This window comes from Trachurus trachurus (assembly GCF_905171665.1).
Source record: "Trachurus trachurus genome assembly, chromosome: 7".
NCBI lineage: Eukaryota > Metazoa > Chordata > Actinopteri > Carangiformes > Carangidae > Trachurus > Trachurus trachurus.
Genome location: NC_139901.1, coordinates 25,249,787 through 25,277,291, shown reverse-complemented (window position 1 = coordinate 25,277,291; position 27,505 = coordinate 25,249,787). Strand labels below are relative to the sequence as shown.

Here is a 27,505-nt window from a genome sequence, read left to right as displayed (position 1 = left end):
TCTCTGCGCTATACCTCTGCCGGTTGTAGCTTCTCTGTTTTCAGGAGAAAATGTTTTCCATTCCTGGGCCAATGAATGCCACCTTTGTCCCTTCATCCCTCCATCTTGTGTGAGAAAGCCCCCCTCACTGCACTCACCAAGCCTGCACAAACTTAACCTCTTCCCCCCTCCACCTCACACAGGAAAAGAAACATACCGGGTCTGGTGCTTTGATTCAGGCTCAGTAATCTGGAGGTCTGGATAAAGCCCTGGCTTAGAGGCCACTTTGGACAGCCAGTTTTGGGGTCTTAAGGAAGGAAAGGGGGTAGTACCTGTTGAAATATGATTGGGACAGTGTGTTAATCGGACAAAATATTAGACTCTGAGATCATAAAACAAGTGTGAAAAGCCTGAGTTATATCTGTAATTTCATTGTAATGAATATGGTAACATAAAGAGATGTATTCGTTGAAAAACACTTCACTTATATTATCTTTATCACCCTATTTTGGCCACATTACAGCAATAACACGACCATTTTCATAAGGATGCCACTGCTTATTTTTCTAAATCACACAAACCCCCTCTGGGCCTCAGACATACTCCACTCAGGCAGCCACACACATGTTGGACTGAACTGTCAAAAACAGTTTGATTTGACCCATTTCAAGTTATAACTAAAGCCCCAAACTGTCGCTGTTCACCTTCAAATGTTGAGACCGCCTGCATGGTAATCATTTTAAGATATGAAGTGAAGGCATGAAATATGAACGGTGCATGAAACAAAGCTCCTTGTTAAATGCTTTTAGGGATTTAATGCATCGTTTAATGTCGCTCTCGAATCAAAGGATAAGAGTCATTATCCATGTGCCACCCAGAGTGAAAGGAATTCAACCTCCTCACACACACTCAAAGTGACAGACACACACACACACACAGAGAAAGAGAGAGAAATATCTATCTATCTATCTATCTATCTATCTATCTATCTATCTATCTATCTATCTATCTATCTATCTATCTATCTATCTATCTATCTATCTATCTATCTATCTATCCTATCTATCTATCTATCTATCTATCTATCTATCTATCTATCTATCTATCTATCTATCTATCTATCTATCTATCTATCTATCTATCTATCTATCTATCTAACTTCATTCAAAAGTCTATGACACAGTTTAAGTTAAGATTTTGTCAAGTCTAATTTACACTTATGTCCAGATGTAGGTTGAAGTTTGTGGTCACTATTCACCCAAAGCTGATTTGTGGTGTCATTCATCGGATCTGGACTAATTCTGGACAAATTCCCTGAAAGCATTTCTTTACTGAGCTGCAGTGACCACAAACTCTTTCAACGTCGACTGAATAGTCATTCAATTTGCAGCTCTGACTGGCGACATGACAGCTCTACTCTTTTCCTTATCAATTAAGCAAAATTTTCATTTGCAGCCCATAGGGTGATGTCACCTAAAATGCCTGTCACCTTTTATTCTGAGCGAGAGCGAGAATAGGCCAATGTTATTTCACTCCAGTTTAAATTAATCATGTCACATATTGAACTTTCTAATTAGTTGTTTTCCACCTGGCCTGTCTACAAGAGAAGAAAGTCGTTTTAACTATGCAGTGTGTTGTCGATCCAGAGTGAAATGTGTTCAACTATTCTACAAACTGCACAGATTTTAACTCCTGTGGACGTTCATGGTCCCCAGAAGATGAGTCCTACCGCTAAAAAAAACTATTGACTGAATCTCTGACACCAGTTCTTTGACCTCTGTTGGACCTGAGATAAAACATACTTCATCATCATGTTAACAATAAGTCTTATGTGCAGCTATTAGCTACACAGTATATCAAAGATCTCCTCATCAGATACACTTGAACTACACGTGCACATACACACCATCTAACAGGTGGTGTATGAGAGTATGCTAATGATGCGCCAAGGGCTCAGCTGAGAGTAAGTAGAGCTCAGGCTGACGTAGTCTGCAGGAAGCTGACAAAGAACAGCTTGAACTGATGGAAGTTGAGCCAAGTCTGAGGCCGCGGAGACAACCCGAGTCTGAGATGTCCCAACATGGCCACAGTTCAGAGAGCTGGTTTATTTTAGGTAAAAACATGGATCTTCCTTTGGAAATTTTACATTTTGTGCATGAAAAGAAAAAAAAATCCAATGGCTAACTTGCTTTTCAAATTTTGCGACGAGCATTACATCCTCATCCTCATGGGGCTATTTAGTAGTCGTGTTTCAGAAAAATAAAAAACTTGGCTTCATGTCTTTAAATCAGCTCTTTTCTCTTTTCTTATTTGTCTCTTGTGGTTAATTACAACAAACATCTACGCCAGTCAAGTTTTATACACTATGGGTGTGATATTGATTGGTAAGTGAGTAAGGATAATGCACAAGGTTATATGATATAGTGTATATCAAGATGTGAGGAAGTCTAAAGCTCACCTTTTTTTCATGTTTTGTTTCGCTTTTATAATGTTTCTGTTTTGATGTTTTCTTATTGTAGCCTACATATAATTCTGCTGGACCTCAGGAAGAATAGCTGTGGTTTTGCTGCAGCTAATGGGGATCTTACATAATAAACTAAACCAAACCAGACTAAACTAAACTAAGCTAAACCAAATTATACGATATAGTGTCTCAAAATGTGTATATCAAGATGTGAGGAAGTCTAAAGCTCACCTTGTTTCATGTTTTGTTTTGCTTTTATAATGTTTCTGGTGTTTTTGATGTTTTCTTATTGTACATATAATTCAGTTGGACCCCAGGAAGAAAAGCTGTGGTTTTGCTGCAGCTAATGGGGATCTTAATAAACCGAACCGAACTAAACCAAACCAAGTTATATTATATAGTGTCGCAGAATGTGTATATCAAGATTGTTGTTTTATTGTTTTGTTTTGATGTTTTCTTATTGTACATATAATTCTTTCGGACCCCAGGAAGAGAATAGCTGTGGTTTTGCTGCAGCGAATGGGGGTCTTAATAAGCTAAACCAAACCAGACTAAACTAAACTAAACCAAACCAAACCAAACCAAACCACACAAGGGACAGGATACATTGTGAAATGCTCTGTCCACCCTCGGGGGCTCGGCTCGGCTTGTCTGTCGTCTCCTCTCCCCCTAGACCCCCAGGTTCGGTGCTGCCGACTCCCCTCCTGTCACCAGCTTGTGTGTGTGTGTGTGTGTGTGTGTGTGTGTGTGTGTGTGTGTGTGTGTGTGTGTGTGTGTGTGTGTGTGTACACAGAGGAGCACAGCCCCCCTCCCGCCCACCCCCCTCCACTGCGGTCACTTGTTGCCGAAACCTAGACACCCTCTAGACCCCTGGAGCCTCTGTGCGCCGGTACAGTTGTGAAAAGATCAGCCAGCCCCCCCCCCACCACCACCACCCTCCTCCTTCTTCCGTCACTGCCATCTCTTTCCCTTCCTACCTTCTCAGCCTCAAACCAACACTCCCCCCTCCCCTCACCCCCCTCCTCCTCCTCCTTCATCCTCCGAGCTTCCACACCCTTCCTCGCCCACCAACCCCCATCCTCACCATGCAGCTATCCCACTGCTCTGCCATCTCGCAGCATTCCGTGGGCCGGCGTGCACACAGAGGCCTATTGTGTGTGCAAGCAGCGAGACGGCAGAAGGCAGCGTACAGTCAGAGCAGCGGAGAAAAGAGGATGTGTGGAGGGAGAGGAGAGCTGTGCTGAAGTGGACTCTGTATTCACGCTGTGTATGTACATCGGTCGAAGCTGCACCGGTGTTCAAGTCTTAAAAAAAGACAAGATACGTAGATGAATGAATGGATGTCGACTGATATTGCTCCGCAGCTCTCAGTGTTCGAGTTTGGAGATGGTACAACCTCAGTAGATCTGTTTTCTCTCATTGCAGTCTTATCTTTTGACTTTCTTGCATGTAATTATACCACGCAATAGGCCCACTCTGCATCCACACTGATGAGCCAGCGTTAACAGCTGTGATATAACTACACTGCGTGTCCCCTTCCAACAGAACTGCCACTTCATCTTTCTTTATGTGACACAGCAACAATTACTTGACCTGACACAGCAAACTGCACAGGGTGTTCACACTGAATGGCCCTATGTGTGTGTGTGTGTGTGTGTGTGTGTGTGTGTGTGTGTGTGTGTGTGTGTGTGTGTGTGTGTGTGTGTACGCCTCCTATTGTACTACGAACACACATTATTGATTCAGCTGGTAAACAGGCTGTTTAAATTCCTGAAGTGTTTTTGTTGCTGGACTTGTTGGCATCATCACTCCTGTTAAACTTGAGATTACTCAAACCAGGACGTCCTGCTGAACCAGGATCTGTTTTATTTATAATCTACTATCTTGTCCTGAGATATGATGAATGGATTTTATTGTCATATCATGGGACAGCAAAAGATTTCTTTAGTTTTCTTCAAACTAATTCCAATACGAAACAACTCATAGACCCTGGCAGACTAGGAAGAGCTAAGATGGCGGTTTGAAAATCTTTCTTTCCTCTATGTGGAATGAGGGGGGCTGTCTAGAAGGTCGTGACCCTCGAATTACTGTGCCTCTCCTCATGACAAAGACCCCCTTTCAAACTCACTCACCTGGCCCTATCTACTGGAGGTACATGATAAAGATCACACAGACGTTTCACCATGCTTTTGGCTCCGCTTCACAATAGATAATTCTGCCATATGTCTGCTATTTTGTCAGGAATGTTATGCTATGAAGGTAAATAAATCCTGTCACAGACCGACTGCACTAGTTAAATGAATATGGGCGAGTGATATAGAGACATGGCAGGAATAAGTAGGTGAATTCAACTCATGTGATTTTCTGTTTCAAGGGAAATTTCTTCCTTCTGCAAACCGCACTATACAATTGTCCTTTTAACTGGAACTCACAACCTCTTGTCAATGGTCTTTGTCCAAACAGACAAACTTCTCACAAAAGTTTGAGTGTAAAGTTGAGCATGACATAACTGCACAGTTGACCTGGTCAGCTCAACACTTTCAGGTTACCTAAAGTCCGCAGATTAATCCATAATCCAATGGACTAGACCGAAACAAACAACCCCGCTGACCCACTGTTGAATTCCCAGAGTTTTAACCATTCATTAATCTGGAAACTTCTGCTTCTACTTTTGTCTCCTCACAAACAGTTTATCGTCCCATATGAAGAATACTTTCCAAATGTCTCTAACAGTCAGGTAAATCTGAATAGTCCAAATCTTTCATTCATAGATTGAGAACAGCAATTTGAGGTAAACTATTTACACCTTTAATCCAACTGAATGAGTAAATGACACAATAATAATTATGTATAAAATGTTGCAAATGTTTTATGACTGAAAAACAGTCATAGTTTTAGTTATAGTCTTTCCTTTATAGATAGTTCAGTGTGACCTATGACCATGAAACAAAACTATGGATCTCAAGGAGTTCATTTTTAAGTACTAAAACCTACAAAATAGTTGTAGCTCATTGGATGAAGACAACAATTTAGTTGGTCTGTAGCAGATTTCCAGTTTTCTTTGAATGAATTTAACAGAATAACATAGGATATCCCTTTATTAGTCCCATGCTGAGGAGATTTCACATGTGTTTTCAGTAAATAATGTGGTAAGTCTTTCTATATAAAGCATCTACCAAGAGTTGTGGGCTTGCCAAAAATAACTTTTTATGAAATTAGTCTACATACAGATCAATGAAACTGAGAATAGTCTTGAAATATTAACGTGGTCCTTTTGAAACTTGTTTTACCAGCTTTAGGATTTCATGATTCACTGACACAGTTTCATGTAGTCAGCTCAGAGCCGGGTCTGTGCTCTGCTGGATGTAGCCGTCCCCTCTTCTTAACTAATGTGAAAGTGAAGGTGCATCTCCTGGCCGGGGCCAGGCCAAGCAGGTCAAGGGGAGGAAGGAGGGCTCGAGTTAAAAAAAAAAAAAAAATCCCTGGGAGAGTAGATGCTGCTGGATTGAGGGGAGGGAGATGAGGTTCAGGTTTCAGCCTTACAGGGGGTCTGGGGGAAGGACTGGTATTTTGGAATATACGAAGATCCATACAAGGCACAGTGGACATAAAACCGCGGTACTTGCCCTGACGCGGTGGGTGCAGAGTGCCAGCTGGGGCCCCGCGTTGGATTCCACTTAGATTTTGGAGGGTTTGACTGCATGGTGCCATAAGTCTCTGGGAAACAAACACTTTTACACGCCACTGACTGAGAGAGCCTGGTCTCCACCGTCCCTTCATTTCTCACCCGAGCTCCTGCATGTCTAATATTTAGACATGTTCAGCTTTGTGGATTCAAGGACTGTTCTGCTACTTGTAGCATCCCAAGTTGTTTTACTATCCGTGGTCAGATGTCAGGAAGAGGACGACCGTAAGTTGCAAAGTTTTTCTTGACATGTTTCTTTTTTTTTTACTTGGATAAAAAAAATGTGGATTGTTACTTTGATGTTGTTATTGACCTTTTCTTTTGTGATGTTTCTAGAAGACAAAAAAAAAAATACAAGTGCAGGTGGTGTGATGTCAAATGAAGAGCGTGAAAAGCTCAAATCAGTTAAGCTGAAATGAAGACATAACCAATTAGATGTTATTTTCATTGATGTAGGTGTTAAGTCTTTGCTGATGATAAAATGTGCTGTCAGGCAGGTTTTCAAAGATCTCTCTAAGTGAGTGCATAGTTTTCTGTAGGACAGGTGAGGCTGTCAAGGCACATCTGTGTGGGATGGAGGACCAGGTGAACAAGTGTTCATTTGTCCTCACCTTGGTCCTGCAGCTCAGCCCTTCCTGCTCTGTTTGCTCTTGAGCACAGTGATTTAATTCAGAAGCAGATCTGCCTAAAAAGGAGATCTGCGACGCCTTAAATTACTTAAATTGCCCTTTTTTCCTACATTATCAAGAAGGAACACACATATTTTTTTCATCTGGGTTGTCAGGGTTTTCCAGAAAGTCAAGTTGTGAGCAGCTTATCAGCCAATCAGAAGTGAGTTTAAGTGTTTAAAATAAACCACCACACCAGCAGATTCAGGGGTTTTCATGATGTGGAGTGACGGGGTCAGACAGTGTTTGACCCCAGACTAGCAGGCTCAAAGGGTAGCAAGAAGAGACAGGGACAGAGGACAGAGTGCAGGGCAGGAGTCAACAGATGATGGACATTTAGATGTATTTATAGCAAGATGCACTTTACAGCTCCTGTGTCCTCCAGTGCCCCCTCTCTCTCTCTTATCATACATCGGCTTTTAGCATTCATTAACCCTTTAACCCTGTTGTAAAATTATCATATTAAAGGCAAAGCTGCAGAGAAAACAGCAGACATTTCAGCTGCAAGTATCCAAAGTCATTTCTGACCAGGAGCCTTGTAACATGTATGTGCTAAGAACCAGGTTCACAAATATGTTTAAAAAGACAAATAACAGCAGTTTGTAGGCCCGGCCCCTTAAACTGTGTTCATTAAGCAAATGTCCCATTCTTAATTCCCCAGCGTGTTTGCGCTGGCACTTGACACAGCTATGGGACCCAGATGGAGCAATTTAGCAGGACCCCCTGTTTACTTAAGGCAGCAGCTTGTCAATTGGGCACAGTATCCCTGGAAGAGAGGTTCATTCATTCGAGCAGCAGAGCAGGCCCGCAGGTTAAATATACTCAGCCAGCTACGTGAAATACCTCAAGTAGTGACTTCAGACACAACTGTTAACTGTGCCTTGTATTGACATCTCATTTTATGCAGCTTCAAAACACCTCCATTTGAGTATTTTATCACCTCTTGTGAGTGAATTACACTTGAAATGTCTTAATCATACTTTTGCTCCACAGCTACTTATTCATAGTGGTGTATATTTTGGGGTTCAGGCCGACACCTGTTCATGTGCATCAAAGCACCGAGGCCACATGCAGTTACATTCATGTGTTGTTCTATTTGTTAAATCAGACTTTTTATTTTTATATACTTTGCACTACATTATAAAGCTTTTATTTGACACAGCATAACTTTTATCTTTCTCCATCTTCCTTGTACATCCCTCCCCTTCACTCATGAACCACTCCTCCTCCATCTCCATCTTACCCCCCGACACTGCCCTAACACCTCCCACTTCCTCACCCCCACCCTTTGACCTGCTTACATCCTCTTACCCACACTTCCCTCTCTCTCTTTCCCTCTCTAACCCAATTTTTTTTTCATAACACCATTTACCTCACCAACCCCCCAACGCTGTATAAACTCCACAACCTCTTCTTTATCTAACTCTCTGCTGAACCAAACTTCCTGTCCTCCCGTTGCTCCTGTGCCCTCCTCCTCCTCTCCCCCCTGTCTGTGTGCACCTGCTGCCTCGCCTCGCCGCGCTCCGCTCCCCCTGCTGGCCACCGCAGAGGAGGCAGGCGGCTGCATCCAGGACGGCCAGCAGTATAATGATAAGGATGTGTGGAAGCCAGAGCCATGTCGTATCTGTGTGTGCGACAGCGGAGCGGTTCTGTGCGATGAGATAATCTGCGAGGAGATCAAAGAGTGTGCCAACCCTATCATCCCATCTGGAGAGTGCTGTCCCATCTGCCCTGCTGATGCCAGTGCCCCCATTGGTTGTAATTTATTTATTCACATACCCATAAATAAATTACTCTTGTAGCTTGCATTCATCTCCCTCCCAGCTAACACTTTTGAATGGGGAACTGCCGCAGGAGCCACACGTTCTGCCTGACCAGTAGAAACATTGATGATAATAACAATAAAGTGGGGGTGTAATTTCCTCTAAGGGGTTCAAGTTTTATGATTTATTATTTTTTATTAACGACTGGTCAACATAACACCTGCTGTTCCCTATTCCAAAGTGAATCTCTACATGCTTGGTTTTTTTTCTGGAGACCAGAACATAATCAGAACGATATCACTCCCTGGACGGATGCTGAGATATGAGATATGTCTGGTTCTCAACTAAACCAGTAGAGACGCTCTCTGCTTATTTTAACTCATGACTAAGATGAAGCTTATGTTCGTACTGAGCCGCAGCTCAATGATTTATACGACCCATTTACAAAAGTAGGGTGTCTTCAGGTGATCTATCTCAGAGATGACCCAAAGTTTTCCCAAACTTTTTATGCACAAGGCCTCAAGTAAACCTGTCGAGGCCTCACAAAGAGCCACTGTATCCATGTGGTGTCTCAAGAAATCTCCTTATATGAAAGTCATTACAGGAATATTCCTGCATTATTCACCTCATTTGATTTTAAATGTGTAATTACATTTTTTTTAAATCGAATTGCCTTTGCTGACACCCCCGTTTTTGCTCAGTAATGGATCATCATTGGATGTAAACATCCTTCCACTGAACTTTGAAAGTAAAATCTTAGTGGCACTGGCTGCCGCTGCTTTATTCAACATGCTGAGCTTACAACCTGCTGACTTTGTACTTACAGTAACATTTTGGACCTAAACACATTCTCATCTCCTGGTCCATGCTCTGCTTCTGCTTCATCTCTCATCATTAATATAATCTGGATGGGTTCTTTCCCTTTGGGTTTGGTATTTGATCACTTTTAGCATCATTTAGGTTTTCCTCACAGGTCTCCTATAGAGGTTAGATTTCAAATCAGTCAAGTGTCTGAAATGTTGACGACTTTTAACGTTGTGGTTCTTTCTTCCTCTCTTATCCCATTCGTCTGCGACATCAGAAACAATTGGTGCTAAGGTAAAAATGCTGACGTTCATGCATCTTCACAACAAGTAACATCACAGTGTTGTTTTTGTTTTTGAGGAAGTTGTTTCAGGCCACTGATGTCTTGTTGTTCTCTTATCAATCAGGGCCAAAAAGGTGAACCAGGAGATATTGCAGATGTAAGTATGAGTCCTCTCTACTTCACAGTAAATAACTGATACTCCACTTCTGTTCAAAAGTGCAATCTACACAAACTCATTAATGATCAAAGCAGCTTTTTAAGTTGAATTGTTATTATTTGGTATCAGAGTTGGTTCACATTCATATTCATAATAATCTCCTACATGGGGCACGGATCTCTGAAGATTTTGTTTGTTGAATTTAATTCTAATTAACTCGGCTTTGAATTATTCAGTTTGTTCAATTGATTGCTTGATGCACTTTTTTTCCAAGTTTTAAAACATTATTAGTATTTCAATACGTTTGATCATTATAGTGGCACTTTCTGAGCCACAATGTCCAAAGTTTCGTTGGACATTTTATTAAATGAGGACAAACCCTGCATTCCTGGGACATAATGAACCCGATCAAATCCGCTTAGGTCCTCTCAGCAACTTCACTGAAAGTGCACATGTCAGGTGGACAAAGTCGGCCAAAGCAGAGGTTAAGACGAGGTTATGTTTTAGCAAAACTTGTCCTGTCAACATAGATCCCCATCAGACTGTGTTTTTTGGGCTTAATGTCCACCTCCTACAAAGTAGGAATGTTCTCGCCTTATTTTAGCTGACGACCGGACGTAGCATGAAAGATTGGTCTTGTAATAAGTAGCAATTGGTGACAACAGTCACAGGCACCTGACATAAGCTTTTCATTTATCTTTGTGCAGGTTGTAGGACCAAAGGGACCACCTGGGCCTATGGTAAATACTTCACTCTTCTACCATGTATCTTGTATTTCTATGTTTTACAGAATCTATTTACTCACACTAATGATGCATAATAATTACACTTTTGCTGTAAATAGGAATTTAAGGAAACCTGTAAATCTCACTAAGACAATTATCTCTATTTTGCAGGGCCCCCCAGGTGAGCAGGGATCACGTGGAGAAGCTGGCGATAAGGGTGATAAGGTAAGAGACAAAAAAGTAAAAAGAGAGAGAAATCCCCATCAGTCTTCCTGCTGCTCAGTCCATCATTCAGAATAAATTCCATCATGAGTTTTCAGCACTTGGTTACACAGGGCTGCCAAGTATCAGGTCAAGTTACAGCAGCTCTGAGATGTGACTTCCTCTAGTGATAAAGGCACTGATAAAACACACAACAACTAGTGCAACCACTGATAATCAGAGGTCAACAGCTTCAAGTATAGAACAAGCAGCAGGATTTCTGACCTGAACGCTTCCTGATTCCTTACAGGCGACTCAGAGAAAATAACCATCTCTCTTTTTCCCTAGGGAAATCCTGGTCCTCGCGGAAGAGATGGTGAGCCTGGCACCCCCGGAAACCCCGGCCCAGCTGGACCACCCGGACCACCAGGGCTTGGAGGGGTGAGTCTCCTGGGCATTTCTGTAACAAAAGTTTCAACACGGCCGTATTACACTCAGATAGAAATACACAGAGATGACCTAATGGTCATACAGTATCTTTTCCATCAGTAAATCTATTGTTTGCTCTGGAGAATGTATGAAATGTATGTTTATGCTCTGAGACTTGTGCATCCTGCAGGCCGTCTGTCTCTTTAGCAAAGAGCAGGTGCAGACACATTTTCCTCCTGCTAACTGACCCTCCATTAAGTCCGTAACTCAGTTTGTGACTTTCTTTAGACAAAACCAACTGCATGAACTCGGCGTGTTTTGTGCCTTTACAGAACTTTGCTGCTCAGATGGCCGGAGGTTTTGATGAGAAGGCCGGCGGCGCTCAGATGGGTGTGATGCAAGGACCAATGGTAAGAAGAAGTACGACTGTGTGGTGTGTATATGGTTTTACCTCACAGGACAAATGTGCTGTATGTGTGCTCGGTGGCAGCTCACCTGTCACAATTACAAAACATCACTGACATTTAGCTCGCAATGGACTGGCTGCTGAAAATAAGCAGCTAAAAATAAACTGCTCGGTACAAGGGTTGAAACACTGCCACCTAGTGGCTCAGTAGCTTCACCTGAACACAGAGAATTCATTTGACTATTATTTCTAAGTGTCTGCAGCCACAGAACAGACGACAATTTTATATTTTCCTTTTCTTTAAAAAGATTATGTTCAGGATAAACCACATTAAAGACTTAAAAAAACATGTTTATTTTCATTCATGGGGCTACAGAAATAGGTTTTGCAAATATTTAATAGGAGATGTATTTTAACTTTAATCCCTTGAATGTGTTTGAATCCTCTGAGCCTGAAATGGCGTTATGTTTACATTTCACATCATTCTCAATGGCTTTGACTGCTGACTGCCCAAATTTGTCACACTGGGTGGGTAAAAATATGCACTGGGTAAACTTTGTGTTTCTATTGCAGGGTCCTATGGGTCCCCGTGGTCCCCCTGGACCTTCTGGAGCTCCTGTAAGTACAGACATTACAGCACTGCACCATGATGTGATTAATTACTGCCATTAAACTGCTTAAATGTCAAAAAATAGTTGACATAAATAGTGAATAATTGTTGGCATGAATGCATAAATCCCTAATAGTTTGCTTTGTCATTTGTGCCAACAGGGACCACAGGGTTTCCAAGGCTCCCCTGGAGAGGCTGGAGAGCCTGGCCCAGCTGTAAGTATTAATATCAGTACGTCTTTGTGTCTAATAGACTCACTGCAGATTGTAGAGGTCACATTTGCAGTTGTGTTTCCTGTTTATCTAAAGCAACTACAGCTACAGATACAAATGCTGAGTATGAATAGCTATTTTACTTAAAGTTTACTTCAATGGATGGACACGGTCAAAGATGATTATCTCAACTTTAAGTAGCAAGTGTTTCACTGTCTCTTCAACTGACTCACTTTAATTTCCAACAGGGAGCATTGGGACCTCGTGGACCACCTGGACCTTCTGGAAAACCAGGAAGTGATGTAAGTATCAAGGCTTCACCTACATATGAAACCCAAAGCTCATCAAAACATGGATATAGAAGCAAGGGTCAAAGGTCAAAGCAAACCACAGTTTTTTTTAAAAGATAATGATTAATGGAAACTTTTTAATTTTTTTTTTACTTATGCTCTTATTTTAAAACATAAAATGCAAATGTTTGGGTTTATTTCCTTATCATTTCATAAAGATTGATATCACTCCTTCTACATGCACTTGATGCTATGACCTTTATGGACCACTAGGGGGCACTGTCTATTTCCTAACAACACTGATGAAAATAAGTGCACAAGACTGTAAGCATGCAGCAGCAGCCTACCACAGTGAAGTGCCATGCAGCTACATCCCAATTTATATCTACCATAAATAATCTCTCCACTTCCTGTTCATCTTCAGGGTGAGGCTGGCAAACCTGGCAAAGCTGGTGAGCGTGGACCTGCAGGGCCTCAGGTGAGTGAATGATAATGAATCTCTCTCTGTTTTCTAACTCCAGGATTACATATCAAAGTCAAGAGAGAAGAAAAACAGTGATGAATTAAATATGCCTCTAAAGAAAATGTTTCATCTCTATTTCAGGGAGCTCGTGGATTCCCTGGAACTCCTGGACTTCCTGGCATCAAAGGACACAGAGTGAGTGTTTCAACTAACAGCAGCTCCAACCTCACAGAGCTGCAGCCATTTGTTCGTTACACCTGAGGGGATCTGACTGATGCATGAGTCCTGATGGGTTTTCTCCTGTCTCTCTCTTTCTGTCTGTAGGGTCATCCTGGTCTGGATGGAGCTAAGGGAGAGACTGGTGCTGCAGGAGCCAAGGTATAGGACCATCACATTATCTAAAGAAGAGATAATGATAAAATTCATATTTTCGTCACTTTTGCTGCCACTGTTGACATCTAATTTTTCTGATCTCTGTTGCTCGCAGGGTGAGGGTGGTTCTTCTGGTGAGAACGGTGCTCCCGGACCCATGGTGAGTTTACATGCACGCTATTGCTCTCTGCTTTATTTCTAAAGGCTATTTCATTCTTAGATATGATGATAAATAATTACTCATGCATTTATTTAAATTACTGTGACTAGAATAAGCTAATGAGTTGTGTTCTCTGCCATAGGGCCCACGTGGTCTGCCCGGTGAGAGAGGACGTCCCGGAGCTTCTGGAGCCGCAGTGAGTAACATGTCTTAGTCATATATCTGCTTCTACACACCAAGTAGTAACATGTTCCTTATAAAGAATTTGAATTCATTATAATCACATGATCTCTATATTATAAGACACAGAACTGACTCTCCCGTCTTTCCACTCCTCAGGGTGCCCGTGGAAATGATGGCTTGCCCGGTCCTGCTGGTCCTCCTGTACGTATCACAGTTCCTACTCTGCATCCAATCCACTTTGTTACTTTTAAAATAAGCTACAGCCTTTAATAACATGTCAACAAAGTATTGGTTTCATCAAACACAAGCTCTGACCTGCTGATTTTTTTTGTTCTGTCACCAGGGGCCTGTTGGTCCTTCTGGAGCTCCCGGCTTCCCAGGATCCCCAGGAGCCAAGGTTGGTTCACATTCACATCAGCGTCTTCATTAAACCAGTGTTTTAATGTAGGAGTCCACACATGTTGAAATAAAGCAAAAAAGAAAGTGTGAGTGTCACTTGCACCATTTCAGTCACTACTTTACGATTCCTGTAGTATTTTCAGAAAGTTGGTCACTCTCTCCTCTTTATACACAAAAAAAACTGTTGTATAAACAACAAACTGCTCTGTAACTTTATAAGGAGGAAAGTAGGGGTATAACGATCCGTTTTAACAACGATTCGATTCACGATTCATGGTTGCCGATTCGATTCAAGGACGATCTTGGTTCATTTAGAACGATACGATACGAATCAGTGACTTGAAATCGATTCAGTAACTTTTAAGCCAAAAATTCAACCAGTGTGGCTGTGAAATAAAGAAGACAATGAGAAGGGAGCAGTAGTTCAAAAAGCTTCCAGATGTGTTGAATATATTCTGATAGTTATTAAGTTATATTAAGAGTTATTCTCTCAGCTGAGTTCCCTCGAGTTAGAGTGTATAATTCAGATAAAATGACCTGCAGATGAGACAGTTCATGACAGATACACAGGTGAAGACAATTACACAGCATCATCTGCATCTGTGCAATATGGAGGTACAGATGTTGAGTTCACAAGTTGTCCACTTTCTCTACCAGTTAGTGATGAGTCTGACTGTCTTGTGTCCTCTCAGGGAGAAGCTGGCCCTACCGGTGCCCGTGGAGCTGAGGGTGCACAGGGACCACGTGGAGAGGCTGGTACCCCAGGATCTCCCGGACCCGCTGGAGCATCGGTTCGTTTGTCATCACTTATCCTGATCATATATATGTTTAATCTGAATTTACAGCAGCCAATCATGGTCATTCTTACTCTGACTTTGTTTTTTAAGCTTTTTTTATTGACTGTTTCATTCTCTGTGTGCACAGGGTAACCCCGGTACTGATGGTATTCCTGGAGCTAAGGGATCTTCTGTAAGTCCTCTCTCTCTATTGATATATTTAGGATCCAATATTACCTTTTTAATAATAATAATAATATTATTAATACTGTACTTGATTCTGATATTTCCTCTCTCACTTCTTCCTTGAAGGGTGCCTCTGGTATTGCTGGTGCTCCTGGATTCCCCGGCCCTCGTGGCCCACCAGGACCACAGGGAGCCACTGGCCCTCTGGGGCCCAAGGGACAGTCTGTAAGTCACTTGGGGATAATATAAAACTTTGTTAAACCTTCTTACTTTCTATGTTATGATTATTGAGTTGACTATTGTCGTTGTTCTCATTTCCTGCTATGTTTAGGGAGACCCTGGTCTTCCCGGATTCAAAGGAGAAGCTGGACCCAAGGGAGAGCTTGTGAGTTTCACTGTTTTGACCTGATTTACAGTGATTTCCGACTGTATATTCCTTCAACAATATATTTAAGAAACAGTCTAGAGTAGGTTTACTGAGATACCTTAATTTTGTCCAGGGCCCCGCTGGTCCTCTAGGTGCCCCCGGCCCTGCTGGCGAGGAAGGAAAGAGAGGAGCCAGAGGAGAGCCTGGAACTGCTGGACCACTTGGACCTCCAGGAGAGAGAGTAAGTAACGAGGATTTACCACAATACTGTCAAAAAGTAAAGTTATTAACTACTTGTTGCTATTTATGTTGCTCTGTCTAACTTAAAGTTGTGTTTCTGTGTTTCAGGGAGCTCCTGGTAACCGTGGTTTCCCTGGTCAGGATGGTCTTGCTGGTGCTAAGGTGGGTCCTGTGGTTTCAGCTCAGTGACTCCAGCAACACAGGCTGCATCTGTATTTCAGCAGCGACGTAGCTGTGAAGCTGCCATATTAACCGTCACACTGATATTTTAAAGTTGAACAGACTGACTGACTTACTGTCTTGTCCTCCTCAGGGCGCCCCTGGTGACCGTGGTGTTCCCGGTGCTGGTGGTCCTAAAGGTGCTACTGGAGACCCAGGACGCACAGGAGAGTCCGGCCTCCCCGGAGCCAGAGTGAGTCCTGCATCTTCACTCACTAACAGACAGAGTTAAAAAAAAGTTTTTGTCATTTTAGGCAATCGCTCTGATCTCAATGACTTATCCTCATTTCTTTAGTGACGCTGGCAATCTCTAAAAATGTGTGTTTCTTCCACAGGGTCTCACTGGTCGTCCCGGAGATGCCGGTCCTCAGGGCAAAGTTGGACCCTCTGTGAGTATAATACTTAAAATCTTCTGTTTATAGCGGTTTCAGCGCAGAAATAATTGATTGTGAGAAGTGTGTGTAAGATCAAAAACAAAAACAAAGAAAATGCAGCAGACTGATCACCACTTTGAACAAGCTTCATCAGTTTGGATTTTTCCTAATAAAGTTTAATTGGACATAATATCGGCTGTTTGCCAATAATCTCTCATAATTAGAGACTTCAAATGAGAAATGACAAGCTACAGCAGCTGCAATATTCAAAAGCAGCACTCTGCAATATTGCAAAAACCACCATTTATGTCCTTCTATACAACCACAGCACTCTCATTCACTTCATGCTCTAAAACAAAAGTCAATTTACTCACAAACTGTATAATCCCATATGCTACAATCACGACAAACACACACCTTTCAATTACAAAGTTAATCTCTGGGTTTCTGTACTGAGTTCTTATGTTTTACCTTGTGTCCTCTGTAGGGTGCCGCTGGTGAGGATGGTCGCCCCGGCCCACCTGGTCCTCAGGGAGCCCGTGGACAGCCTGGAGTGATGGGATTCCCTGGACCAAAGGGAGCCAATGTACGTGTTAACGATAACACAAGTTTACATGTTCATACCACGTGATATAAAGCTGATAATAATATATTATATATTATAATACAACATCCTTGTGCAGAATAAACAAATAACAATCCTGTCATTCGCCTTCTTACTCAGGGTGAAGCTGGAAAGCCAGGAGAGAAGGGTCTTGTGGGTCGTACTGGTCTGAGAGTAAGTACATTTTCTCTGAACCTTAAAAAACGCCTCCATCAATTTCTGCCTCTAGATCTGTTTTAATATAAGTGCCTCCTCCTCTCTGAACAGGGTCTGTCTGGAAAGGATGGTGAGACTGGTGCTTCTGGACCTTCCGGCCCTGCTGTGAGTATCCTAGTATGATTTCATGATGTGAGAACCGGCAGCTGAAATGCACTTTGCCTCTGGCTGATCACCTGTGTCTGTGTCTGTTGCAGGGACCTGCTGGAGAGAGAGGAGAGCAAGGACAGCCTGGACCTTCTGGCTTCCAGGTGAGTTTATTCTCTCATTAATCAAACAAGAAGTTGATACAATGTCCAAAGTCTCATTAGCAGACTTTCTTCTTCTTTCTTCCTCTCTGCACTGAGCACTTATGTATTTTTGTTGTTGTATTTTATTTCCTCTGTATTTGGTTTTATGTAAAGCGTCTTTGAGAGCTGTAAAAGCGCTGTATAAATAAAATGTATTATTATTATTATTATAATTATTATAAGCAGTAGCCTGACAACCTATAGTTACTGATATCATATAACTAATCTCTGTGTTGTCGATGCACAGGGTCTGCCCGGACCATCTGGTGCCCCTGGAGAGTCTGGAAAACCTGGTGACCAGGTGAGTGTTTATACCGTCCGACTACTTTGCAGTAGCGGCGGCTCTGTCTTTGCATCCTACAACTGTTTCAGTGCAACTCCCATGACATACAACAGTGCATATGAGCAGTCACTCTTCCTGACAGTATAAGGCTGTGACATGAAGTGACTGTGCTCTAAGGGTTGGAAACAGTGGTGATAGGGGTGGACAATGAGCAAAAGCAGCTTTTGGTTCAAGATGGTAAAAAATACGTGTTGTATTTCACATTAAATGTAAATGTATCATCGTATCAGTGTATTATAATAACTCACGAATATTCTCTGCAGCAGGAAATGCCAATGCTAATGACTTAGGACACTTATAACAGTTTTCATATTAAAATTCTGAGTTAAGGTCCTGTCTTCAGACTCTATTTTCACAATATTATCTAAACCACTGAGATTTTAACTTCTCCAAAACAGTCAAGGAAAACAAAGCTAACTGCTGCTTCTTTTGTGTAGATGATTATGACTACAGTGTAATACTGTAAAAGCCAAATTCATCACCACAGAGCTGTTTTTAACAAGTGTCTTAAATGAGAGCACAACATAAGAATAAGTGTTAAAACATTTGATTATCTGTGTAATTTTACCAAAAAGCAGAATAAAAGCATCTGTTTTCTCTTTGCAGGGTGTTCCTGGAGAGGGCGGAGCTCCTGGTGCTTCTGGACCTAGAGTGAGTTTCCATGTTCAGGCATCTTGTCTACAAAACAAAAAGCGACATTTATGTGGTGGCATCATTTTCAGCTCAGTTACAGCAGCTGAGCAGCGTCCACCACCACTTCATTTGTCTTCCACTGACCGAGCGCCTCTTTGTTTCCTATAACAGGGCGAGCGTGGATTCCCTGGTGAGCGCGGTGGTGCTGGAGCTCAGGGTCTTCAGGGACCTCGTGGACTTCCTGGTACACCTGGATCTGATGGACCCAAGGTCAGTGCATCAGTCTGAAACAGATTTAGCTTGAAAATTAGGTTTGTTAACATTTTAGTATCTTAGTTTCTTAGGATTTCTTGGATGCAATGAGATGGCCTGTTGCCTCAGACGACACTCAGGAAACAGGCCATTAGAAACTACTTAAAACCATTAACATAATATGTTAAGAGCGTATTGGAGCTTTAGAGCCGCTTGCAGGTGGATTTTGTTATATTCTCTCAAAGCCAGGCGAGCTGTATCATACTACTTCCTGTCTTTATGCTAAGCTAAAGTAACTGGCTACAGCTTCATACAGTTGAGTAAATTTCCCAAAACTCCAAACTATTCCTTGAAATAAATCTGTATAAATAAAGTATATATTTCTGATCTATTTATATTATGGTGATCAAGTTGGATACAAATCTCTGAGGGAACCATAATGTGCACATGATAAGTCACCTTAGGTATTATGAATGAGAAAGCACCATGTCCATACTTGGGTTCAGTTAACTCATAGGAAACTTGTAGTAGCAGTAGTAGTAGTAGTAGCAGTAGTAGTAGCTGCTAACAAGTGATCTTCTGCTTCTAACTCAGGGAGCTATTGGACCCGCTGGTTCTGCTGGATCTCAGGGACCCCCCGGCCTGCAGGGTATGCCTGGAGAGAGAGGAACTGGTGGCATCCCAGGACCTAAGGGAGACAGAGTGAGTGACTGATTCTCTTAGAAGTGACTTTAATTTCAAAATGATCAATTACTTCATGGGTGGAGTGGCCATTTTTTTTTAAACAGAGGGACTTGTAGTTTCTTGTATGACTGACATGCATCCTTCCTTTTTGTTCAACAGGGTGACAATGGACAGAAGGGACCTGAGGGCGCTGCTGGAAAGGATGGATCTAGAGTGAGTTCAGAATGAATCTTTGGTCTCTTATTTGTCTATTATTGCACAAAAAGAGTGACACTTCATTAACTAACTTATTTCTACATCCACACTTCTTTCTCTTCTCAGGGTTTGACTGGACCCATTGGACCTCCTGGCCCATCTGGACCCAACGGTGCCAAGGTGAGACACAGTGTTCATTTAGTTTGTTTTTTGGTTGGTTATTAGCTGAGTTTGAGGGAACAGGAGTTGATTTTACTTGAACATTCGTATTGTTTGTTGTGGTTTGACTGACTGTTCCTCTCCAATCCAGGGTGAGACTGGAACTAGCGGACCCAATGGTGCTCCTGGTACTCGCGGTGCCCCTGTAAGTATTTCTTCATGTCTTCTTTGTGTGAATGGGATGGAGCCCATAATAAAACATCTACCAGCTGATGGTGCAGCATGTAGAAGAAACAGAATAAACATCGTCTATGATCACTAATAGAATCACATCCCACTCTGGTGCTTTTCTACACAAGCACTGACTCAATGTGACTCAGCTCCAAATGAGTAGAAACAGCGGGAGAAACATTACATGTTCAAGTTTCACACTAGAATAGCACTGTGTACCTCTGACAGAGTATGATGTCAGTGTAGCTCACGGATAAATAGCATCATGAGTGATAACATAATAAGAGTCTCAAATACAGACACTTAATTGAGTTTGCACAGTGTACAGACAATTATTAAGCTCAAATTGGACCAGACTGAAACTTTGTCCCTCTCAAAGACATTTGTGGCAGAAACCACAGTGAGAGGCAGCGTCTAGCTTTAAGGTAGATTTCTGGACATTTCCCACTGGTGTTATAGCAAGAGTAACAATACTTGTGATCTTACTACACAGTTTACATCATTATTTCCCTATGTTTCAATCTATAATTAGTTATATATGTCACTTATGTATATTCAGTGTTGCGTTTAATGAGTCTTTTCTTTATCAACAAAAGAGAAGAGGATGAGATGTTTTGTTTTTGTCTAAACAGCCAATACTAAACAAACATACATAATAGATAACTGATAATACAAACCAATATCTCAATCAATATCTCACCCTGAGTCTTCTGTCCTCTTGCAGGGTGACCGTGGTGAGGTCGGTCCTCCTGGACCTGCTGGCTTTGCTGGACCTCCTGTAAGTAACACCGACACATCAACATCTTTAGCTGGAAGGAGCTGAGCTGACTAGAAAAATGTTTTTACTTTACGTTATTGATATTCTGCCAATAATACTGTTCTGTTGAAAACATCCAGGGTTCAGATGGTCAGCCTGGAGCCAAGGGAGAGCTTGGTGAGTCTGGACAGAAGGGAGAGGGTGGCGCTCCTGGACCTCAGGGACCCTCTGGAGCTCCTGGACCTGTGGTGGGTATTTTACCTTAAATAATGTAGATAATCTTAGGTCACATCTCTGGATCAAATGAGACTGGCGATAGCAACATTTTCAGTGCTAGTAAAACCACACTAGTGTGATATGAATGTGATTAAATGTTGTTCCTTTTCTTTTTTAGGGACCTACTGGTGTATCTGGACCTAAAGGAGCCCGTGGTGCTCAGGGAGCCTCCGTAAGTAAACTGCATTGATGTTTTATCACATTAATAAACCATCACACAATATATCATCTAAATGCAGATACAGAAGATTCATATTACATTACATTACACAGACAGCATGTTTTTAGAGATGCACTCACACACACAGGTTATTGATTCCCTTCACTTGAGTGCAATAATTTTAGCAACAACACATGAGACTGGAGGTGGAAAACTGAAACAATTCATCAATGAGCTTTAGAGGTCCAGATCTGCAACAGGATGTGAGTCATCTGAAATAAGCCAAAGGACCCACTCTGATCATTTTATGATAGATACATAAAAGAACAATTACTTCAGCTCACTCATGAATTTCTCTCCATATATCAATATCAAGATAAGATTTGATATTAAATATCAAATCAAATATAAGGGTCATGTAAGTGGCAAAATAGGATTCAAATGTCATAAATCTGAGTGACAGGCAGCTACTGGGAAACTAAACCAATTTTATTTCTATTCTCATGTTTCAATAAAACTCAACACATGGAAAATACATAGAACTGAATCAGTGTCAACCACCTGTTGAACAGTGATGACTAAATGATAGTTGAACCAAAATGCTAAACAGGTTCTTTTGATAGACATTAGTGTATTCACATATGGGGCAGTGAAATACATTATCTGCATTTTCTTATTCTTACAACACCGTCCTTAATACACTTTAGTGACAATAATGCAACATGCTGGGTGTGTTTATATTCACTGAGCTCTTCTCTCCATTGACAGGGTGCTACTGGTTTCCCTGGTGCTGCTGGCAGAGTTGGACCTCCTGGCCCTAATGTGAGTTCTTCATCAATAATAAATTGTAGAGAAGAGATGCGCTGCCTGAGTCCATCGAAAATAATTCGTGTTTGTGTGTTTTCTGCTCTTACTTATTATTCTCTGTCTTCCCGTCGCCACAGGGTAATCCTGGTGGTGCTGGTCCTGCTGGTCCCGCCGGTAAAGACGGACCTAAAGGTACTCGTGGAGATGCTGGCCTCCCAGGAAGGCAGGGAGACGCTGGACTTCGTGGACTTGCTGGCACACCAGGCGAGAAGGGAGAGGCTGGAGAGGATGGACCCCCTGTGAGTTTGATTTTACATTTATAGGAATCAGTGGAGTCCTGCTCTGAGAGTCCAGTCAAATTCAGTCTCCAGCTTAACATTCACACATAAATGCACACTGTTGACACGAGAAGATAAATAAGAAGTATCATAACTCAGACTTCTTCTTCCTGACTCTGTAGGGTGCTGATGGACCTTCAGGTCCTATGGGTCTGGCTGGATCCCGTGGTATTGTTGGTCTGCCTGGTCAGCGTGGAGAGAGAGGCTTCCCTGGCCTCCCTGGACCTTCTGTAAGTTCTTTAGCTTTCCATACAAACTGAAATTAGATTTCACATTTCCAGAGCCCGTAGCCTTTCTTTAAAAGAAATCTATCCAAAATATCAGACAGGCCTTCATCTTACTGTAAAGTCTGCTTTGTCCCATTAGTTATCCTTGAATTTAGCCTCTTTCTGTTTCCTACTGAACAGTCAAAAAGTGAAAGATCAGCTGAAAGTCAGAAAAATGAATCTGGGGCATCAATGTTAAAGCAGTTTCTGAAATTTAATCAAATCTTTTCTTTGTGTTTAGGGAGAACCTGGGAAACAGGGATCTCCTGGCTCTGGTGGTGACCGTGGACCCCCTGGACCCGTGGGACCCCCTGGACTTACTGGACCTTCTGGAGAGACTGGTAGAGAGGTGAGAACTTTAATGATAACAACAATAAAATGCACAAAAATCCCAATGCTTGAAGATCAGTTGTGTATCCACTTGTCTGATTGCAGAAACAATGAGCTCCCTTAGAGAAGCAGTAAATTTAACAATGACCATATTTATATATCAGACTCAGGAAATAACAAACACTGTGTCATTACTCAGGGAACCCCTGGATCAGATGGACCCCCTGGTAGAGATGGATCTACTGGAGTCAAGGTGAGAGAGCAAATCTGAAACCACACACACACACACATAACACTTTTTTTGACAAACATCTGCAACATCTGTAATCCTGACTCATCATCTTGTGTCCTCCTATAGGGAGAGCGAGGTAACACCGGCCCTGCTGGAGCCCCTGGAGCCCCCGGTGCCCCTGGTAGCACCGGACCCGTCGGACCCCTCGGCAAACAGGGAGACAGAGGAGAGGCTGTAAGTAACACAGAACACATCTTGGCCACTATCTTCTATTTTAAATATCGATATCACAAGCAAGCACCCACACATGTGCCTCTTTCTTTAGGGTGCTCAAGGACCTGGAGGACCCCCTGGACCTGGTGGTGCAAGAGGAATGGCTGTAAGTCTCGCCATCTCTAACTGAAGCCGTGTCACTACGTTTGTCTCAGTTTTTATTATATTTAGTCGATTAAAAGTGCTACACATTTGCAGCCGAATATTACGATACTTGACACTGACTTTTATGAAACTTTTTAACCCCAGGGTCCCCAAGGACCACGTGGAGACAAGGGAGAGGCTGGTGAGACTGGAGAGAGGGGACAGAAGGGTCACCGTGGATTCACTGGTCTGCAGGGTCTTCCTGGACCCCCTGTAAGTGACCTGAAATGAACAATTCATCACTACCGCTCTGCGTTTTATGTCTTGTCTGTCATCTGATCTGTTATCATCCCTATTATCTAAACAGGGCCCCGCTGGAGACTCTGGATCTTCTGGACCTGCAGGACCAAGCGGCGCTAAGGTAAGAAAACCTGGACCTGGAGCAAAAAGCTCACAGAGAAGAAGAAAAACTCTTATTACCATTTCCATCACGGAGTTTTCACACACAAGATATGTGATGGGAATGAAGGGCACAGTTTAGTCTTCTTGTAATTCTCCAATCACCAGGCAGAGATGGGGACAAGGAAAGGCCACCTGCTTTAATTACCCACCGCTGTGATAAGATGGGCAGCCGAGGCATTTTGTAATTACTCTCTGCGAGGAAAAGAAGGAGACGGACCGTGATTTGTGAAACCACTCCCGCTGAGATCGGAAATGGACCTCAATATCTATTCTAGATTAGCTAAGCACTGAGCATGATAAGAAAAATGAAGGGGAATGTCACCACATAAATAATCTTCATCCATAATAAGGCAATGGGTCTGGAGGTGATTGGGATAATAGAGACAAACTGGTGCTGCATTTGAATTATTTGATCAGACTTTTAGTCCAGACTCTTGGGTGGATGTTGAGAATAAAAATATAGTTTTATGCTTTTTCACACAGAGAAATTAAGTTCAGTAAATCAAATGTCTCATATTTAGATCCACTGGTTTCAATGTCAAACTCACTTTGTGTGTAGGGAACACCTGGACCATCTGGACCTGCCGGCAAAGACGGATCTAATGGACAGCCTGGTCCCATCGGACCTCCTGGACCTCGTGGACGCTCTGGAGAGTCTGGTCCTGCTGTACGTAACATGTCAAAAGACAAATGAAATCTACAACCACCTCTAACAAGCCAGTATATTTCAAAGTTTCAATGTTGCCTTAGTGCACCCGACTGATCCATGTATTGCTTTTGCCTTCCTTCAGGGTCCTCCTGGTAACGCTGGACCTCCTGGTCCCCCTGGTCCTCCCGGCCCCGGCATCGACATGTCTGCCTTCGCCGGTCTGGGTCAGACTGAGAAGTCCACCGATCCTCTCAGGTACATGAGGGCCGATGAGGCCTCCAGCTCCCTGAGGCAGCACGACGTCGAGGTCGATTCCACACTGAAGTCCCTCAACAACCAGATTGAGAACCTGCGCAGCCCCGACGGCTCCCAGAAGAACCCAGCTCGCACCTGCAGAGACCTGAAACTGTGCCACCCTGAGTGGAAGAGCGGTAAGTAGGTTAGAGGGGTTGAAAAAAAAAGTATTAATGGGAAGAAAGTAAGTAATGTTCACTTGAAGTCTAAAAAAGTTCCTTACTGGTGTGTAGGTGGTTACAAACTATTAACAGCTCTAGTTTTCTGTACAACTCTTCATGGCTCCAAACACCAAGGTCGGAAAGCTTCGGTACAACAGGTGGCGTTCCACAGGGCTCAGTTATCGGCCTCCTTGAGCTCAAAACTACCATACCAAAACTAGCATTATTAATTATGCAGATGACACTCTGGTATACATGTATTTTCCTCATGATTATTCTCTTGCTATGTTGGGAGGCGTCAAAACACCAGGAAACTAAAAACCTGTCTAAAATTTGGAAAAAGGTGTATAGGTATTTGGCAGGAAGTATTTATCTCTCAATATGTGGTATGGGAATATGAACATTGGAGATAGAAACAGTAAATATAGCATTTATATTATGAATGTATACATAGATAATTATAGAGAAGCTACAGATGCAACAGAGTGAGACATATGATTTAAAACGCTTTGCATTCACAGTATGAGACACTATAGATGAGAGACTGAATAAACAGCTTCCTCAAGATGAAATCTTTTCTAGCATGTCAAAAAAAATGGACTATTTAGTTTTTCAGTTTCACAGCTTATTAATGAACCTCTCTTCTTCTCTCCAGGTGACTACTGGGTTGACCCCAACATTGGCAGCACAGCCGACGCCATCAAGGTCTTCTGCAACATGGAGAGTGGAGAGACCTGCGTCTACCCGAGCATCGCCAAGGTACCAAAGAAGAACTGGTGGACCAGCAAGAGCAAGGACCGCAAACACATCTGGTTCGGAGAGACCATGAACGGAGGATTCCACGTGAGTCTTTTATTAATCACCTGAGATTTTTCTTTCTAAAAAACCACTCATGAAGAACTAATTGATCCTCAACATGAAGGCTGCTAATTAACTCCCCTGCTCTCTGTCTGGCTCTGCAGTTCGACTACGCTCAGGAGGGCCCCGCTGCCAACGCCGCCAGCGTGCAGCTGACCTTCTTGAGGCTTCTGTCCACTGAGGCATCCCAGAACTTCACTTACCACTGCAAGAACAGCGTTGCCTACATGGACCAGGCCACAGGCAACCTGAAGAAGGCTTTGCTGCTGCAGGGCTCCAACGATGTGGAGATCCGCGCAGAGGGCAACAGTCGCTTCACATACAGCGTGTTGGAGGATGGCTGCAAGGTGAGGACAGACAGCTGCAACACAGAGCCAGATAAATGATTAAAAAAATATGTCCTTTAGGTTATAAAATAAGATCGTTGTTAACACTTCTTCCTCTCCTCAACCAACAGAAACATACAGACCGATGGGGCAAGACTGTCTTTGAGTACAAAACACAGAAGACCTCCCGTCTGCCAATCGTGGACATTGCTCCTATGGACATCGGAGGAGCGGATCAGGAGTTTGGCGTGGATGTAGGCGCAGTCTGCTTCTTGTAAAGTGGAGTATCACAATGGCCCCCCAAATAACAGGAAATAAATGAAACTCAACCATGAAACATTACACACACTTCCACAATAAAGAAGACTGGAAATTATAAAAGAAAATTGATACTTTTTCTCTCACAACGAAGTGCTCTCCAAGTTGTACTCCCTGGATGTTAGCACTGAAGGGCACCGGCAATATCTGTACACCACACCAGCATTCTCTGTCAACCCACTTCCTGAGATCCAGTCATGTTTCCCATGGCCCACTGTTGACGGGAATGAGTCAGAGCCAGGAGGAAGAGGGACCAAGCGAACAAGTTATGGAGAACAGAAACATGGCTTGATGTCACTTATTTATTGTCTAACCTGAATGGGCAGAGTTGAGGTAGGACTGGACGGGTTTTTTCTTTGTAAAGTACAACAAGCCCCCTTTTCCACTACAGAACAGCCGCACAACCTCTGTCCCAGTCCTACTCCAGCTCCCTCCCTGTTTCCCTCCTGACACACCAATACGGCATTTTGAATCAGTGTAGACCAAACAAATATATATATTCTCAGTAAGTAAAATCAAATCCAGGTGCTCCAGGCCTGTCCATCACCAGCAGGAGCAAAAAACCTTTACTGTGTATTATAAATCCTTTGGTTCTATTGTTGTAAAAGTCTGTGTTTATAAACAACCAGATGGTTTTATATATATTTCCACATTATGTGTGTACATGTGTCTATATGCACACCAACACTTTTTTTGGAAAGTGAGGATACATTTGGGATGTATGTTTCAGTGTCCCCCTTGACTGCCCATCAGAGGAAGACCCAGTTCTCTACAACAACAACATCAACAACATCAACGACAAAAAAAATTGTTTTGAAGAATTTGAGGGAAATTAATTTTGCCTTTTCATTGTAGTCATCCAGATCGTTTAAAGCTACCTCACGCTGAAAAA

General features: G+C 42.6%; 1 protein-coding gene across 1 annotated transcript; it reads left to right on the top strand.

Annotated features, from left to right (window-relative positions):
• Positions 1 to 6,259: 6,259 nt before the first annotated feature.
• On the top strand, positions 6,260 to 26,573 carry col2a1a (collagen, type II, alpha 1a; the record flags this gene model as incomplete). The annotated part of the gene is made up of 54 exons (XM_083974858.1): positions 6,260 to 6,353; positions 8,345 to 8,551; positions 9,641 to 9,657; positions 9,771 to 9,803; positions 10,511 to 10,543; positions 10,700 to 10,753; positions 11,078 to 11,170; positions 11,491 to 11,568; positions 12,138 to 12,182; positions 12,336 to 12,389; positions 12,635 to 12,688; positions 13,101 to 13,154; positions 13,281 to 13,334; positions 13,464 to 13,517; positions 13,627 to 13,671; positions 13,814 to 13,867; positions 14,011 to 14,055; positions 14,198 to 14,251; positions 14,946 to 15,044; positions 15,178 to 15,222; positions 15,342 to 15,440; positions 15,547 to 15,600; positions 15,716 to 15,823; positions 15,931 to 15,984; positions 16,136 to 16,234; positions 16,377 to 16,430; positions 16,903 to 17,001; positions 17,140 to 17,193; positions 17,287 to 17,340; positions 17,433 to 17,486; positions 17,773 to 17,826; positions 18,475 to 18,519; positions 18,673 to 18,771; positions 19,348 to 19,455; positions 19,597 to 19,650; positions 19,759 to 19,812; positions 19,943 to 19,996; positions 20,747 to 20,800; positions 20,920 to 21,027; positions 21,174 to 21,227; positions 21,984 to 22,037; positions 22,160 to 22,321; positions 22,483 to 22,590; positions 22,868 to 22,975; positions 23,156 to 23,209; positions 23,315 to 23,422; positions 23,514 to 23,567; positions 23,711 to 23,818; positions 23,913 to 23,966; positions 24,567 to 24,674; positions 24,799 to 25,087; positions 25,767 to 25,954; positions 26,074 to 26,316; positions 26,427 to 26,573. The coding sequence occupies 54 exons, from the start codon at positions 6,260 to 6,262 to the stop codon at positions 26,571 to 26,573; spliced, it is 4,464 nt and encodes a 1,487-aa protein (XP_083830984.1).
• Positions 26,574 to 27,505: the final 932 nt, after the last annotated feature.